The sequence below is a fragment of the Canis lupus genome, chromosome 15, assembly GCF_011100685.1.
Source record: "Canis lupus familiaris isolate Mischka breed German Shepherd chromosome 15, alternate assembly UU_Cfam_GSD_1.0, whole genome shotgun sequence".
NCBI classification, from domain to species: domain Eukaryota; kingdom Metazoa; phylum Chordata; class Mammalia; order Carnivora; family Canidae; genus Canis; species Canis lupus.
The window spans coordinates 35335246-35351253 of NC_049236.1; the positions used below are offsets into that span (position 1 = coordinate 35335246).

Sequence of the window (16008 nt, forward strand, 5' to 3'; positions counted from 1 at the left end):
CACATTATATAATGTCATAAAATTACTAATACCCTATAATTATAATTATTTGCCAAATTATAAGTTGTTTTCCTTTAGAAGACTTTAAAAATTTTAAATGCTTCAATTGTACTAAAGCAATGTTCAATAATTAGCTTTATTTAACTATTTCTCACTAGATAAAAAAGCAGTGGCCTAACCTCTCTGGAACCAACCAAGGAAACAGAGCTGCTCCCCAGGCCTGTATCCTCTGACTCATCTTTGGATCTTTCTTCCTTTTTTTAAAGAATAACAAATGTTTGAAACTGAATAATTCTACTGGCCCACCTAGTAGTATCAAACCTAGTAGTATCAAAGTCCAACAGTTTTTCTTCAATTCATCCTATGAATGTCCCCTTCAGTCCAAGCTGGCAACACTTCTGCGATATAAAAGAAATCTTACTGCCTTCCCTGCAATTCATGGTGGTGGAGGCCATCACATATAAGAGCCCTCTACAGATCTCTCCTGGATAACCCCATCCAGGCCTCTGTTGAGATGGCTGACTGGATCCACAAATCACATGTCCCTAATCTCTTTAGCAAATGGTTGTCCAGTCACACCCAAGATAGTCTCTTCAGTCCTGGTTCGTTCCTTTGTTCCTTCCTTCCTTCCCTCTTTCTCCTTCCTTCCTTTCTCTCTCTCTTTCTTTCTCTCTTTTCTTCCTTCCTTCTTTTCTCTCTCTCTTTCTTAGATTTTATTTATTTGAGAGAGCATGAGCAGAGAGCCCAATGCAGGGCTTGATCCTAGGACCTCAGAATCATGACCTGGGCTGAAGGCAGATGCTTAACTGAGTCACCCAGGCACCCTTGGTTCCATTTTTCTTAATTCCTTTTTCAGCATCTCTCTCCTCTCACATTTTACTATAAGCAATGAGAAATGGCCAAGTCCCCAAAAGTTTACTTAGAAATCTCCACAAATAGCCAAGTTTATTGTTTAGAAGTTCTACTCTCCATGAAAGGCTAGAACACAAGGCCAAGTTCTTTGACACTATCCTAAGGTTCATTTTGCTCTAGTTACCAATACTGTATCATGTTTCTCATTTCTGAGACTTCACTAGAAGCACCTTTAATGTTTATTTTTTAAAAGATCAATTTGAGGGAGAGAGAGTGTGTGTGTGTATACACCTGTGAGCATATGTGTGTGGGGGTGGAAAGGTAGGGAAGGGCATAGGGAGAGGGAGAATCTCAAGCAGACTCCCCACTGAGCTAGGAGCCCAAGGCAGGGTTTGAATTCATGACCCTGAGATCATGACCTGAGCTGAAATCAAGAGTCAAATGCTTAGCCAAATAAGCCTCCCAGGTGCCCCTTTATTATTATTTTAAAGAGTTTTTTATTTATTATTTGAGAGACAGAGAGCACCCCCCTCCCCATGTGTTAGGGGAGGGGCAGAGGGAGAGAATCTTCAAGCTGACTTCCTATTGAGCACAGAGCATGAAGCAGCGTGATCTCATGTAGAGCTGATCTTACAACCCATGAGATCATGGCCTGAGTTAAAACCAGTCCGACGCCCACCCACTATGCCACCCAGGCACCCCTAATGTTTATTATTTCTATCAACATTCTGTTCACAAATCTGTGTATCTCTAAGACAACAGCAACTTTTCTACAGTTCTCTTTTCTTTCTGAACTCTTACCAAAATTGCCTTTGATATTCATTTTTTTTAGATTTTATTCATTCATGAGAGTCACACAGAGAAGCCATATTATTTTTTAAAGATTTATTTATTCATGAGACACAGAGAGAGAGAGAGGCAGAGACATAGGCAGAGGGAGAAGCAGGCTCCCTGTGGGGAGCCTGATGTCCTTTGACATCCATATTTCTACCAACAATCTCTTCAAGACAATCTAGGCTTTTGCTAGCATGCATCACAAAACTCTTTCCACCTCTATCCATCTCCCAGTTCCAATTTTTAGGCATTTGTTAAAGCAGCACCCCACTTTCCAGTACCATTGGTTTGCTAGGGCTGACATAACAAAGGCTTAACAGGGCTACTTTTGGCTGTATGGATTCAAATAACAAAAATTAATTTTCTCTTGGGGCATCTGGGTGGCTAAGATGGTTGAGCATCGGACTCTAGTTCTGCTCAGGTCTTGATCTCAGGGTCATGAGATTGAGGGCTCGTGCTCAGCATGGAGCCTCCTTGAGATTCTCTCCCTCTGCTCAAGCTCACACACTCTCTAAATTAAATAAATAAATCTTAAAAAAATTAATTTTCTCACAATTCTGGAAACTAGAAGTCTGAGACAAGCTGTCAGTAGGGTTGGTTTCTAAGACCTTTCTCCTTGGCTTGTAGATGGCAGTCTTGTCTCTTTACATGTCTTCCCTCTGTTGTGCCTGTGTTGTAATCTCTTTTAATAGGGACAACAGTCATATTGGATTAGGGCCCACTCTACTGATCTCATTTTAACTCAGTTACCTCTTTAAAGGCCTCATGGCAAAATATAGTCACATTCTGAGGTAATGATGGCCAGGACTTCAATTTGATCAGGGAGCGGATGACAATTCAGTTCATAACAGGCACAAATCTAGTAAGAAATGCGCACAATACATGTAAGGAAACCTTTACAATGCTACCTAGAGAGAAGAAAGACTGAAAGAACACCAAAAAAAAAAAAAAAAAAAAAAAAAAAAAAAAAAAAGATTACAGTGACTATCTCCAGGGAGAACTGGAAGTTTGGGAACAGGGGTAGAATGCAGACTGACTTTCTGCTGAATAAGTGTCTGTCTCTTTTAAATTTTACCTACAAGTATTACCACAAACAAAAAGTAGTAGAAAACAAAAAGCCAGTTTAAAGGAATCTTTTCCAGAAATCCCAAAATCTACACCAATGTTATTAGCACATTAGCCTCAAAGAAGCTACTTCATAATGAAAACTTAGGTAAACTATTTGTATATATTATTGTTTGATTACTTTTAAGTGTATGAATAGAAAGAACTGAAGTCAAATCTCAGTACTATTATATGAGCAAAAAATTACACTAAATCAACTTCTAGCAAAGACACCAAAGAATATTAGGGTATAATGTGTAATGTACTTATGTGCATGGTATATAAACATGTACAGGTTCATGTTTAACTGTATACTTTTTCATTAGCAATGCTAATGGTAATAAAAATGCTAAAGGATTTGAATCAAGAGTCTGACACTTAACCACCTGAGCGACCCAGGCACCCCCTTCGACTTCTTTCCTTATAAACTTTCTGCATTACTGCAGTAGTCTAGAGCCTTTGTTCATATTGTTTTACAGATCCAAATAATCCACTGGTTAGCAAAAGAATGCTTAGGCAAAGTTTTTGAAATACCTCAGTGATCATATACCTCAATTTGTACTGAATGAGACAGAAATGAGAGGAATTTAGGGAACAGATTTGACCTGAAAGGCAGACTAAGAACTCTTCCCCTTTGGACCCCTCTCCAACCAAACATAGGTATGTATGGTACATGCATTGCAATATCAAACTACTTACCTTATCCTACTTATAAAGCCTGTTATGTGTCTATCAAGCCAGCTTATTAAAATTCAAGTCTAGAAAGGCACAGACACAATGATATAAAGTCAAATGTATGATCCTATTTTCATTATTACTTATTTTTCTCATTAAACTGTCAAGGAATATAACATTTATATGTAAATAAATCCATGAAATAATTCAAATACATTATATAATCTTGTTCATTAAAAATTTTTCCCACCACTTGCAAAAAGGAGGTATACTATCTAAATTAATAACAAATTGTGGGGTGCCTGGGTGGCACAGTTGGTCAAGTGCCTGACTCTTGATTTTGGCTCAGATTCTCAGGATTGCGAGATACTGTATCAGCTCCACACTGGGCACGGAGCCTGCTTAAGAGTCTCTCTCTCCCTCTGCCTGTTCCCCACCCCTCCTGTGCACGCTCTTTCTCTCTCCCTAATAATAAATAAGTTACAAATTATATCCAGATGTTTTAAGTTTTACTAAAATTCAGGAATTCCCAGAGGATAGTATTATTTATTCTGATAAACGAAAGTATTAGCAAGGAAGAAATGATAAAAACTGGTACAAAAGAAATAGGTATTTGGCATAAAAGCAGGTATTTATGATAATGTATTAGTCACTTTGGTTGTGATAAAGGCCTAACTATGGCTAGTTTAAGCAAAAGGCAGGAGGTGGAGGAAAGCGGATTTACACTGATATGACTCAAGTAGAGCTGACTTTGGGAAAAAATGGAGCTAGGGTTTTTGGTGCTGTCAGGGATCTCCTTATCTCTATGTTGTTTTTTGTTTTGTTTTGTTTTGTTTGTCTCTACTCTTATTCTCCCTATATGGCTTCTTATTTTCTACTTTGTAGTAAAGCACCAGGAAAGGAAAAAAGAGTGTGCATCCCACACAAGAAAATACATTTTGCATCATGACTCAGCACACTTACACAGATTAAACTGAAATAAAGGCTTAATGAGACTATTCTTACCCTCAGTATATCTGATGTACTCTTTTCCATTTCCTTTAAAAAAAGAAATATGACCTACTAAATTAATTTCTCCATCCATAAGTGGCTCACAACACAGTTTGCAAAATACTGCTTTGGATGCCAGCAGCCTACATTTAGTTAATGGTATTGGGGCTGGTGGGGGAAAAATGAACGGTTTCTGATGTAGTCAAAGAACACAGACTTCGGGATCCCTGGGTGGCGCAGCGGTTTGGCGCCTGCCTTTGGCCCAGGGCGTGATCCTGGAGACCCGGGATCGAATCCCACATCGGGGTCCTGGTGCATGGAGCCTGCTTCTCCCTCTGCCTATGTCTCTGCCTCTCTCTCTCTGTGTGACTATCATAAATAAAAATAAAAATTTAAAAAAATATATTCTTAAAAAAAAAAAAAAAGAACACAGACTTAAAATTTTGAATCTGAATGGAAGAAGGATGGCACCACTCATACTATGCTTTTTTTCTTTGGGAAGGTAAATAGAAATGAGATCATTGTAAATTGAAAAAAAAATCAGGAAAAAAAAATCAGGGCCAAAAATGTGGGACTGTTTGTTTTTTGTATCTTAATCAGGTCTGGAATAGTAAAGACAGCATCTTCCTGCTTTTTACTTTTTCCCTCAGGCTGGTGAAAATACTTAACCCTCAACGCCTAACTCAGATGTCTCCATGAGGTTTCTCCAGAGCCACCCTCTAGTGTGGTGGTTCTGAGCTCCTCTTGTTCATGTATTGAGCGCTGTGTTCATTCAGCTTTCTGGAAATATTTCTAATTTATAAAGAAACTGTCAACCGGGACACCTGGGCGGCTTAGTGGTTGAACATTTGTCTTTGGCTCCAGGGTGTGATCCCAGAGTCCTGGGATCAAATCCCACATTGGGCTTCCTGCATGGGGCCTACTTCTCCCTCTGCTTGTGTCTCTGCCTCTCTCTCTTTCATGAATACATAAAATCTTTAAATTAAAAAAACAAAAAAGAAACTGTTAACCATTGGTGTAGATATTCTCACTGACACTGAATTTTTACACCTTTTTGAAGTAGATTATGTTGAATCCACTTCTTTTGTGAGGAAACTGAGCCTCACAGTGAGTGACATGTGCTCATACATTTACTAAGTAATAAAAACGGGATTGGAACTCTGATTTACTGACTTGAAGTCTAGGACACTACTTCCTATATAAACTTATTCGATTTCTCTGTTTTTCTCTTCATCACTCCTACCTAATTTGCTTCATAACAATTAGCACATGGTGATTTTAAAAAATGTTTTCTCTAAAACACAAGCCCTGTGGGGCAGAGCTTTTCCACTTTGTTCACTGTCAAGTCCTAAAGTCTCACAATGCCTGGTAAATATGTTTCAGTAAATTCGTACTAAAGTTAAATGACTACTAGGTACTGTTAAATATTAGAGGTTCAGTGAAAACTATAGATCTTTTCCTTAGAAGTCTATTAGAGATGGGTCATCTATGCATAGGACGGGGACAAATGTAGGAGACAAATGGACATAATCTTATGTCCACACTGGGCCCACACCAGGCCCACACTGGGCTAAAAATGAGGAAATGCTTATTTTCTGATCATAACTATAGATACCCGTTCAAAAAAAGAGAAAGAAGAAAATAAGTAGCCTATAAATCTCACCCAGAAGTCACTTAACATTTGAGAATGTTTATTTTTAGCCCTTGTGTGTTTTGCATAGTTAGAATCAGTTGTAAATAAAATTTTGTTTCTTGATCTTTGTATTTAGTTTGTCATTAGCATTTCTGTCATTAAGCATTTTCCTCATATGCTATTTTAATGAAAGAATTTTTTGTAGAAATCTTTGTTCTTTGTTTTTGCTAAGATGTCACCTTCTCAGAAGAGTCATCTCACCTCTTATTAAAAATTGCAATTCCTTCCCTCCAGCATTTTGTCACTAGCCCTGCTCTATTTTTTTTCCACTCCGCTTTTTGCCATTTATTGGTATTGTATATTTATTTGTTTGTTGCCTGTTTCATTTTACCAAAATAGAACCTTCATAAGGGGGAATTTGTTTTAACACTACCTGCTCTATCTCTAACACTTAGAAAAATACTTCACCCATAGTAAGCACTCAATAAGTATTTGTTGAGCAGAAGAATAGTGAATGAAGTATTGGGTCAACGAACATGAGCATTTTTAAGACTCTCGATAGACAATGGCAAGTTACGTTTCTAAGAAGGTGATAGCAATTTAGACTTCCAACAATATGTGAAGACTGCTTGTTTTGCCTCAATTGTTGGAGTTAAATTTTGTCTTAGAAAACTTATGTTGATCTAGTGATTCCACGGTCATGGTAGAAAAAGAAGCCATTAGCCAGAGACACGGAACCATGAGCAACATGGTAAATTCAAGGAATTAATTACTAGTGTGTATGGCTAGAATATAAGGTTTAAAAAATGACACCTTAAATCATATAAAGGGAAGACTCTGAAGAATATTAAAAGGTGAAATAATATTAAATACACGTTAGAGCAATCAGGCATAAAAATATTAAAGTTTCAATTAAATGAGTATTATTGGACTTTTAAGTCAAGAGATTTGGAACTAGATTGGTTGTAGTTTGGGTTGTCCTCACGGTGACTTAAGTCATCCATGTTGATGGCAGGAAAGGGATTAACAGCGTCAATTTTCAATGAATAATGGTATTAGAGCAGAAGCTAATGAATGAGAATAACAGTCATTAGAAACTATGGTATAATGGATTTAAATGAATCTCGGAGGAAACATTTTTGGTGGTGTGGGAGAAAAGTAGCCTCGTTCAGAGGCCTACCACGTTAGCACTGTCCTTGAGTTGTATATATATGTGTGTGTGTGTGTGTGTGTATATGTATGAATACAAAATAGTTTCAGTCTCATTGGCGTATTTTAAAATATTGTACTGTCTTCATTAAGAACAATGATTCCTGGGACGCCTGGGTGGCTCAGTGGTTGAGCATCTGCCTTCAGCTCAGGACGTGATCCCACGGTCCCCGGATTGAGTCCCACGTCGGGCTCCCTGCATGGAGCCTGCTTCTCCCTCTGCCTATGTCTCTGCCTGCCTCTCTCTCTCTGTCTCTCATGAATAAATAAATAAAATCTTAAAAAAAAATAAATAAAAAAGAAAAAAGATATCTTTTAAATTAAATATTTTTTAAAAAATATTCAAGGCTGGGCAGCCCGGGTGGCTCAGCGGCTTAGTGCCACCTTCAGCCCGGGGTGTGATCCTGGAGACCGGGGATCGAGTCCCATGTCTGGCTCCCTGCATGGAGCCTGCTTCTCCCTCTGCCTGTGTCTCTGCCTCTCTCTGTGTGTGTGTCTCTCATGAATAAATAAGTAAAATCTTAAAAAAAAAAAAAAAAAAAGAAGAAAAGAAAAGAAAAAAGAAAACTGACGGAAGTAAGGTTTCTCTCACCAGAAAATACAAATTCATTCACTCACACTGCAAATGACAGTATGCTGCATTTCAAGGAGTTCATAAAACCTCCACTAGCCTTGAAGGCCTTCAAGTTAACCCTTCAGGTAAAATCTGAGCTACTGCAGTTTCCCGAACACGCATTTAATATATACATGAAAAGCCCCTATTAGGCAAAAACCATATTTGTGCATATTTAAAGTGCCAAGAAGACAAAAACCATTCTGGGGTCAGCTCCTTTGACAAGCAACAGTATCTCAGGGCGCTTACAGAACTGAACCATCCATATTCTCCTGCTTCAGAACCACCAATGTCTCTTTAATGGCCAAAGGATAAAGTTTCCTCTTTTTATTTTTTCAATATTTCCTGTCACTGTGGACACAGAGTTTCTTTCTGGTCTGACTTCCTCATCTTCCCATTTTATCTCCTATTGCTCCCAAGAGGGGCCCCTTTTCAGGTCAAACTGGGATATTCTTTAGGCCTCAATATACCGTTTTCAGGCTCCTCTCCCCTCTCTTAAATCCCACGAGACGTTCAAGACTCAGTTCAAATTTTTAAAAATCCAGTCCACTGAGGTGGGTCTAGCATTTACTGTGTACCCTAAAGCTGTTGATGTGAATTCAGAGACTTTTGTTAACTTCTTTTTTTTTTTCTTTTGTTAACTTCTAAAGGCAAAACTTACGTAGAGATACATTTCCCACAGCCCTTTCACTAAGATTTTAAGAGGCTGCAAGAGGGTTCTAAAAAATCGAAAAAAGGTAACTATATTTATACCATTAATTATGTATGTTGTTTCTTTTGTCTTTTCTATTCCCGAAGGGCAGCAATTATACACTTTGTGTGACAGAAACACAAAGCGGACATAACTTGGAAATGTTTAATGCCTTTCATCTGTATCTCCCTCAAAACTCTTCCTAAAAGACTGAAATGCTCCTAAAATGAATCATGAAATTAGTTACACGTAGATGCCATGCGTTTAAAAAAAAAACAAGAACAAGAACAGAAACATCCCTCTTCTAGATCTACGAACTGGACACGGAAGCAAAATTTTACAACAGTCACCGTGTACCAGTCAACCATCCAGACGACGCTGCTCAAGAACGTCCACATCCAAGGCTCATGTTACAACATCCAGAGGAACAAAACCCCGAAAGGCCGTAATTTCCAGTCCTTTTGGCTTTTCCTTTCCAAGTATTTATTTGTTTAATCAACAGGCCGACCCTACTACTTAGTGAAGGTTCCGAGACAACTTGGCACCATTTGTAACTCCTAAAATGGTGAAGTGCAGGGGCTGCAGGCAGTTTCTCAAACAAAAGGACTACTGGACGCCAGGACATGCCCCGGGCCGGGAGCACCCCGGGCCGCGCCGCTTTTCTCAAAAAAGACGGGTCCAAAGACAAGGGCTGCCGTCGCCCTGTTTGCGCAGGCCAGTCAAGGGCGTCGCTCCGTCCGTCCCGAGCAGCCACGAGAATTAGGAAGCGGCGTCGGAGGGGACGGAGGCCCCGGGTCGCCGACGCTCGAGCCCACGGCGCGCCCCCGGGGCCCGGCCGCGGCGCGCGGCTCTCCTCGGCGGGGGAAGCGGCGGCGGCGCCGAGACGGAAGCTTTTCCTGTAGGTGAAAGGTCAGAGGCGCCGCAGGAGGCGCCGGGGGAGAGGCTGCGGAGCGCGCCGTGCAGCTCGCGGACTCGCCTCCCGCGCCCCGGCCCCGGCCCCGCTCCGCGCCCGGCCCCGCCGCCGCCGCCGCCGCCGCCGCCTCAGCCTCCCTCGGAGCCCCGCACGTTCGGCGCCGCCACCTCGGCCACTGCGCGCTCCCAGCCCACGCCGAGCAGCCTGCCGCCGCGCCGCCACACGGGCCGGCCCCGGCGGCCGCAGCCCGCAGGCTGTCGGGGGACCCGGGGGTGCGGCCGTCGGCAGGTGGGAGGAAGGGACACCCCGCCCCCGCCCCCCGCCCCGGGCGCGGCCACGGCGGCTCTGCTCCCTCCTCGGCACTTCTTACCGGCGCTTCCCCGACGAGCTACGTCCCGCGCCGGGCGTAGGCCGGACGGTCCGCTGTGGTGGCTGCTTGGGGTTCCGGGAAGAGACAGGTCGGAGAAAGCTCAAGGGGTTGGGGGTGAGGAAAAGTGGGGGCAGGGAGCTTTCTGGGTTTGTGTATTTGGGGGGGTCAGAGTTCGTGACCCCTCCCTCGGCTCTGCGGTACGTGCTCCCCTCCGCGCCTGCGCATTACTGGTGGACCGGCGGTGAGGAGGTCGTGACGTTCCCCGGGTGGAGGAACGAGGAAACCCGAGCCAGAGTCCGCCGCCCCCTGTCGGCTGGGAGGGGAACCGCACCGCCGGCGCGGCCCTATCCAGGACTTGGGGAAGCCGCGGGGCGCTTAGCATCCCATTTGCCCAAGGTGGTCTCGGGCGTTAAAGGAACCTTCAGGTTTGGGTAGCACTAGAGAACCTCAGCAGTTTTAGGCAGTTTGGTTTCTAACTTGTGGAAAATTGGGCTTTGTTTTAGGTTACCTCTTACAAGTTTATTAGAGGAGTTTATCAGTCTGGATAGATGCCAATAAAATATTTAAGATTTCCTAAAATAAGCGAAGGCAGAATCCTGCGCAGGAAGGCAAAGATTCACTTATTCGCTCTTGTGGGTAAATAGGTATAATGGCTAGATGGCGCAAGAATTACCACCTAGAATGTAAACTTCTTGAAGGCTGGCTTTTTTGTCAGTTGGTGTATTCCCAAGCATACAGGACAATGCCTGGTGGTCCATGACAGGGGCGCCTGGGAGGCTCAGCGGTTGAGCCTCTGCCTTCAGCTCAGGGCCTGATCCTGGGGTCCCAGGATCGAGTCCCTCATGGGGCTCCCTGCAGGGAGCCTGCTTCTCCCTCTGCCTGTATCTCTGACGAATAAATAAAATCTTAAAAAAAAAAAAAAAGAGGCGTATGACAGAACAAGAGCACGGACAGAAACCACCTGTGGCATAGAGGTGAGGCAGGAAGAGCTGTCCTCTGTGCAAAGTACTGTGTGATGTGGACTTTAAGAGAAGGGGTCCTTGACATTTCTTTAGTATTGATCCAGCACTAGAAAAGCAGTCATGGATTCAGGCCAGAAGCCCAAGTCAGAAAAAAACATAGGTGCACTGGCTAGGAGAATATCTCTATCATTTCCCTCTGGAACTAGGCAGGAAGACACGGTAAAAGGGCATGCAACGATCTCTAAGAAGGGGAATATGCTTTATGCCTCATTCTCTGAAAACAGGGCTGTGTGGTTCATCTTTAAATATGTGACTCTAGAAAAATATATGGCTTAAAAGACATCATCACACCGAAAGTAGATACAGTAAATTTATTTTTTATAAATATAATACATATTGACATTATTTACAATACTTGGTTTATTTATAAAGGATCTATATATGGACAATAAGATACAAAGTATTATCATTTTAGGTCAAAAGTGTTTCTAGAAATTCATGTCATTAAAATATATATATATAGTATTTCAAGACTGGTTCTTAACATGCTATGACCAACTCATATAAAAGAGAGTTGCCCTTTTTCATCTCTCCCCACAACTAAGGGACTTGCTATTGAGGCTTTTTGGAAATTTCCTACTCATTTTTTCTTAAAATTAAATCCTACTGGAAATTATCTTTGCTTAAAAAGGAAAGTCATAGGTAAGATTTTCCTTTAGAGAATAGTAAATGTGGCATAGGCTCCAGAATATTTGTACATGGAAGGCACTTAAAAAAATAAAAATCAGAAGGAATCCATTTGGAGTAACTTAATTTGCCAAATAGTGAGTGTCCATAGCATACAAGGTACTCTGCCAGATGCTGAGGAGGAGGCTCAGATTCTCAAGGACAGAATGTGATAGGCACCAGAAGAAAGTGTGTTTTCTAGCTAACGATGATGGAGACACAGAGAAAGGAGGGACTAGATTTGGTCTACAGGAATAAGAGAGGAGGAATAGGGGAGAGAAAGACTAGGACCAACTGTCACAGAAGTCTTGGATACACAGGCAGAAATGAGTTGGAAAGAAGGTGAGAACAAAGAAGAAAACCATGTGAAGAGAGAAAAGTTGGGGTGGGCTTAGTTGGAGTGTGTGATACCTGAGGAAAAGTATTCCATACCAAGCCACTGGGAAGGCAGCGGAGGCTGCAAAGAGCAGGGATGAAACTAGGTTAGCATGTATAAGATAGCTCTGGCAGTGTTTAAAATAAGACTGTGAAAAAAAAAATAAAAAGACTGCAAAGAAGGCATTGAAATTGGAAGAAAAGTTATTCTAATTATTGGGAAGAGGTAACAAGGACTTGAGCCAGGGGCTGTGCAGTAACAGGAATGAAGATGGAACACATACAAGAGCAATAGCAGAGGGTCTTGTTGAGACTTGGAGGCAGATTCTGGAGCCTAGACTGCTGTTTTTCCAACACAGAAGAAAATAAACAGATCTGAATGAACAGAAAGTGGTCATGTAAAGTTTAAAATGCTTAAGGAGGACTCACGTAGATGTCCAACAGGTAGTTGCAAATATGGCCTTGCAGGAAAAGAGTAGGTCTAAGATCGGAGTTACAATGAGGGCATGTGGGGGGCTGTGTTTGAGTTGTAGATGACATGAATCCTGTCGACACCTTCTATGCATTTCAACAATGATTTTCTCTTAAAAGACACAGGCTAGGTATTTTGTGAGACACAGATACAAGTATTTGCCTTTAAGGCATGTACTGTATAACAAAGGAAAAAGGATTTACCTCTCTGGAAATCCTAGTGACTACATTTGACTACAGTGGATCTCAAACTTCAAAAATGAGAGTACAAATGGATGCATACTCCAAGACCGATAAACATATGCTGTGATAACATTTACATTTTAACTAAATTACTAAATACAGGCTTTCTCTATTTCTGGAGAAACAGCCAGCATCTGGCTAACAAAACTACACTTTAAAGTTATCTTCTTCACTTACTTGTTTCATTACTGCTTTATATTAAAGTTGCTCTGATCTCATTTTAAGGAATGTTACTACATACTCAAAAGCATCAAGCTTTTGGTTGAAGAGAATTAAGGATCTTGGGCAAACGATAATAAGATCATACTGGGTACATTAGAGAACAGGGGAAGAGGTTGGAGAGAGGTTTGGATATGTGGGATGATGCCTAAGATAACCTTTCTCATTTTTCTAGGACTCTGCTTGATCCTCTACATTTACTATGAGGACCCTAGATGGGGGGGCAGGGGGGCACAAAGAATGCCAGGCATCCCCTAGTTTAACTTGGCATCTCTTATCAAGGTTATTTTTAGTGCCTTTTGCTTAGCTTTACAACTGCTCTTTCTCCTCCTTATGAATACAAGGAGAAACCTGAAGTGTGATGGAAACACATGCATCAGCATAATAATACAATAAATACAATATTCTTGGCATTCGGGTACTATGTTAAGTGTCTGACTCTTGATTTTGGCTCAGGTCATGATCTCAGGATCATGAGATTGAGCCCCGTGTTGGGCTCTGCACTCAGTAGGGAATCTGCTTAAGATTCTTCCTCTCCCTCTGCTCATCCCCCTTCCTCTCCCAATGTACCCAATAATACCATTTCCCCCCTCTAAAATGTTACCTCTCAAGAGATTTACTTTTTAAAGTAACTTTACAATAAAAGTATATTATTAGGTTCTCAGTTGACATTAACTGAGAGGTTAAATAAATAGTTGATCAGCTTTAGTAAGTTATGAAGGATTGGTAAGGGGGAAAAGGGAATATAACACTATTCCACATTTAAAACATTTTTTTTTGGGGGGGGGTGGATGGTAATCTGATAGTTTCCTCAAACAACTGTATGTGTATTTTCAAAACCCCCTCATGGAGTGAAGCCAGTAGCCAGTACAGTCATACAGGTGTTTCACATATAACTATATTAATAGAAGTTTGTGCAATGCTGTTTCTATTTAGATTTATAAATGGCTCTTGATTTAGCCAGCTGTTGGAAGACAAAATAGCCTAGCTGATATTTTTTTAGATTCTGAGGTTTAAGCCAAACCTTACATTCAGAAGACTGAGAGCTCAAGAGGAAGGGGGCAAAACTCCAAATAACTTGTCATTGGCAAAATGCTAGATCCAAAGAAACAGAAGGAAACACTTTATAAGGTACAATCTTGGTCTCCAGAAAGGATACACTAAAAACTACAAGGATTTTTAACATGGAAGCCTTATTTATGCTTCTCTTGATTAAAATTAGTGAGCTGCAAAGACGTATTAGTTTGCCTATTATGGACAGAAAGAATGGGGAGAGAGCATGTGAGGATTGCATGTGAGGGTGCAACAGTTTAAAATGATCCCACAGCAAGAAAGAGCCAGAAAAAAACTATAGCAGACAACTCTCAATTTAGTAGAGGCTCTGGTGCTGCAACAGACAACATTCAAAAGGCTTCAGAAAGGCACTCAGTAATTCTTTTGGCAATGGTAAGTATCACAGTGAATTAGGAAATACTTTATATAAAAGCAGAAAGGAAAATCCTTGTGCCCTTTTGTGAAATATTCTATGGATGACCTTGCCTTTTAATATAATTTATATTTAGTTTAAGCTCAGTCAATATATGTATATTATGAGCATCAAGAATGACTTTAATCATACTGTGAATTTCATTTTTCTTCTACTCATCAATAATTTTGTGTACAAAGCAGTTCACATAGTAAGTGCACCAGAATTATGAATATAAATTTTTCCTAATGAGGTGCATTTGGCAACTGGTTAAGGAAATAAAGGATTTGTTTTATTTATCAGGGAGGACATAACACAAAGTAGTATTAAATAACCTTTAAAAAATGGATACAGTTTCAGTGAACACTGGCTTAGAATCTGTGCTTTTTTGGTATGGTAATTCCAGTTCATTTTTTAAAGCACAGTATTATAGGAAAGGAACATTCTTTCTAGATACAAACACCACACTGAGTTGGGCTCAGAGAACTTAGAATAGCAAAGGGTATTGTGTAATATAATGCTTGTTATATTTTGTTTTAAAAATACATTTATGTTTGTGTTGAACTGGCAGCTTTAAAAAAAGGATTAGACTTTAATATAAAGACCATACAGTTGTGTTCCTCTGCAAATGAAAACATTCTCTTTTCTACTCATAGCTCAATGAAAATTTTCACATTCTATCCCTTTGCTGTGATGCCTTGATGATGTAACATTATCTCATGCCAAAAGAGGTACAACAGAAATACTCTAGACAATTTACTGGAATTTCATTTCACAGTTACTGAGGTAGGAGTTGGCCGTGTGTTTTTCCATTAAAAGATAAAAAAAATTCATCTAAGTTTATTGATTCAAAAACATATATTTTTCGCATCAGCAGTTTTATAGTAATTTCTAAACCAAATACTGCATGGAAAGTTGCTCCTTGATGTGTTTTTTATTTACAAAGACTTACCTCAACTAGGAATGTTACAATGTAACATGATAAAGCACATTGAGAAAACACATTGAGAAATCTGTGTCACAAAGTTAATACAGTATCCAATATTAAGTTTTCTGGTTTCTAAAGAAAAGGTACATTAGAGTTCAGTGTGAGTCTCAGAAATAATTCTGACCATTAAGTAAACATCAAAATTTTAATAAATAACATACATGAAAAAACAAACATTAAAAAATTATCTTATACCTAACAAAATAATTACTAATATTTGATGAAGATTTTGGCTGGATTTATCTTGGCAGTGTTTATTTATATAAAATTTCTGTCCTGCATTTACTCCATCCTGATGAAATTCCACCCATTTGGAATCACAGAAGGGATAAAACCAACATCACTACAATATTGTGCCTTCCTGAAATGCTTCTATCCACCTATTAGTAAGAGAAATTTGTTAGATTTGTAAAATGCAATCATCCAATAGATGTTAAAACAATACAAATCATAGTTATGCCTGTGGATTCAATCATCCTAGCAGTATATTTAAGATGTTTCCTACACCAAATTAGAATTCTGCATATATGGAATTGTCCTTTATTTGGTAATATGGTGCAAAATTTGGCCCCAAAAGTACATCTTGTATGTCCATGAGGCGTGAAGAAGGGGCCATTTCATGTAAAAGCTCTATGAAATCCTGATGATCCCATAAAATTGGTTTGGGAAATGAAT

General features: G+C 40.2%; 2 protein-coding genes across 4 annotated transcripts in view; both read right to left on the reverse strand.

Moving 5' to 3' along the window:
• The window catches only part of NR2C1 (nuclear receptor subfamily 2 group C member 1), a 46092-nt gene extending 35977 nt beyond the window's left edge, over nt 1–10115 (reverse strand). Inside the window, exon 1 of one of the 2 annotated variants that reach the window (XM_038558670.1) lies at nt 9885–10112. The gene's annotated coding sequence lies outside the window, so the exon portion shown is untranslated. Of the gene's footprint in view, nt 1–9884 lie in introns of both variants that reach the window. The other variant, XM_038558671.1, reaches the window with a different exon arrangement.
• Nucleotides 10116–11202: 1087 nt separating this feature from the next.
• The window catches only part of FGD6 (FYVE, RhoGEF and PH domain containing 6), a 111265-nt gene continuing 106459 nt past the window's right edge, over nt 11203–16008 (reverse strand). For both annotated transcript variants that reach the window (XM_038558669.1, XM_038558668.1), the window contains exon 21: nt 11203–15713. In XM_038558669.1, coding sequence (XP_038414597.1) covers nt 15677–15713 — 37 coding nt within the window. In that variant the 3' untranslated portion in view covers nt 11203–15676. The remainder of the gene's footprint in view (nt 15714–16008) is intronic.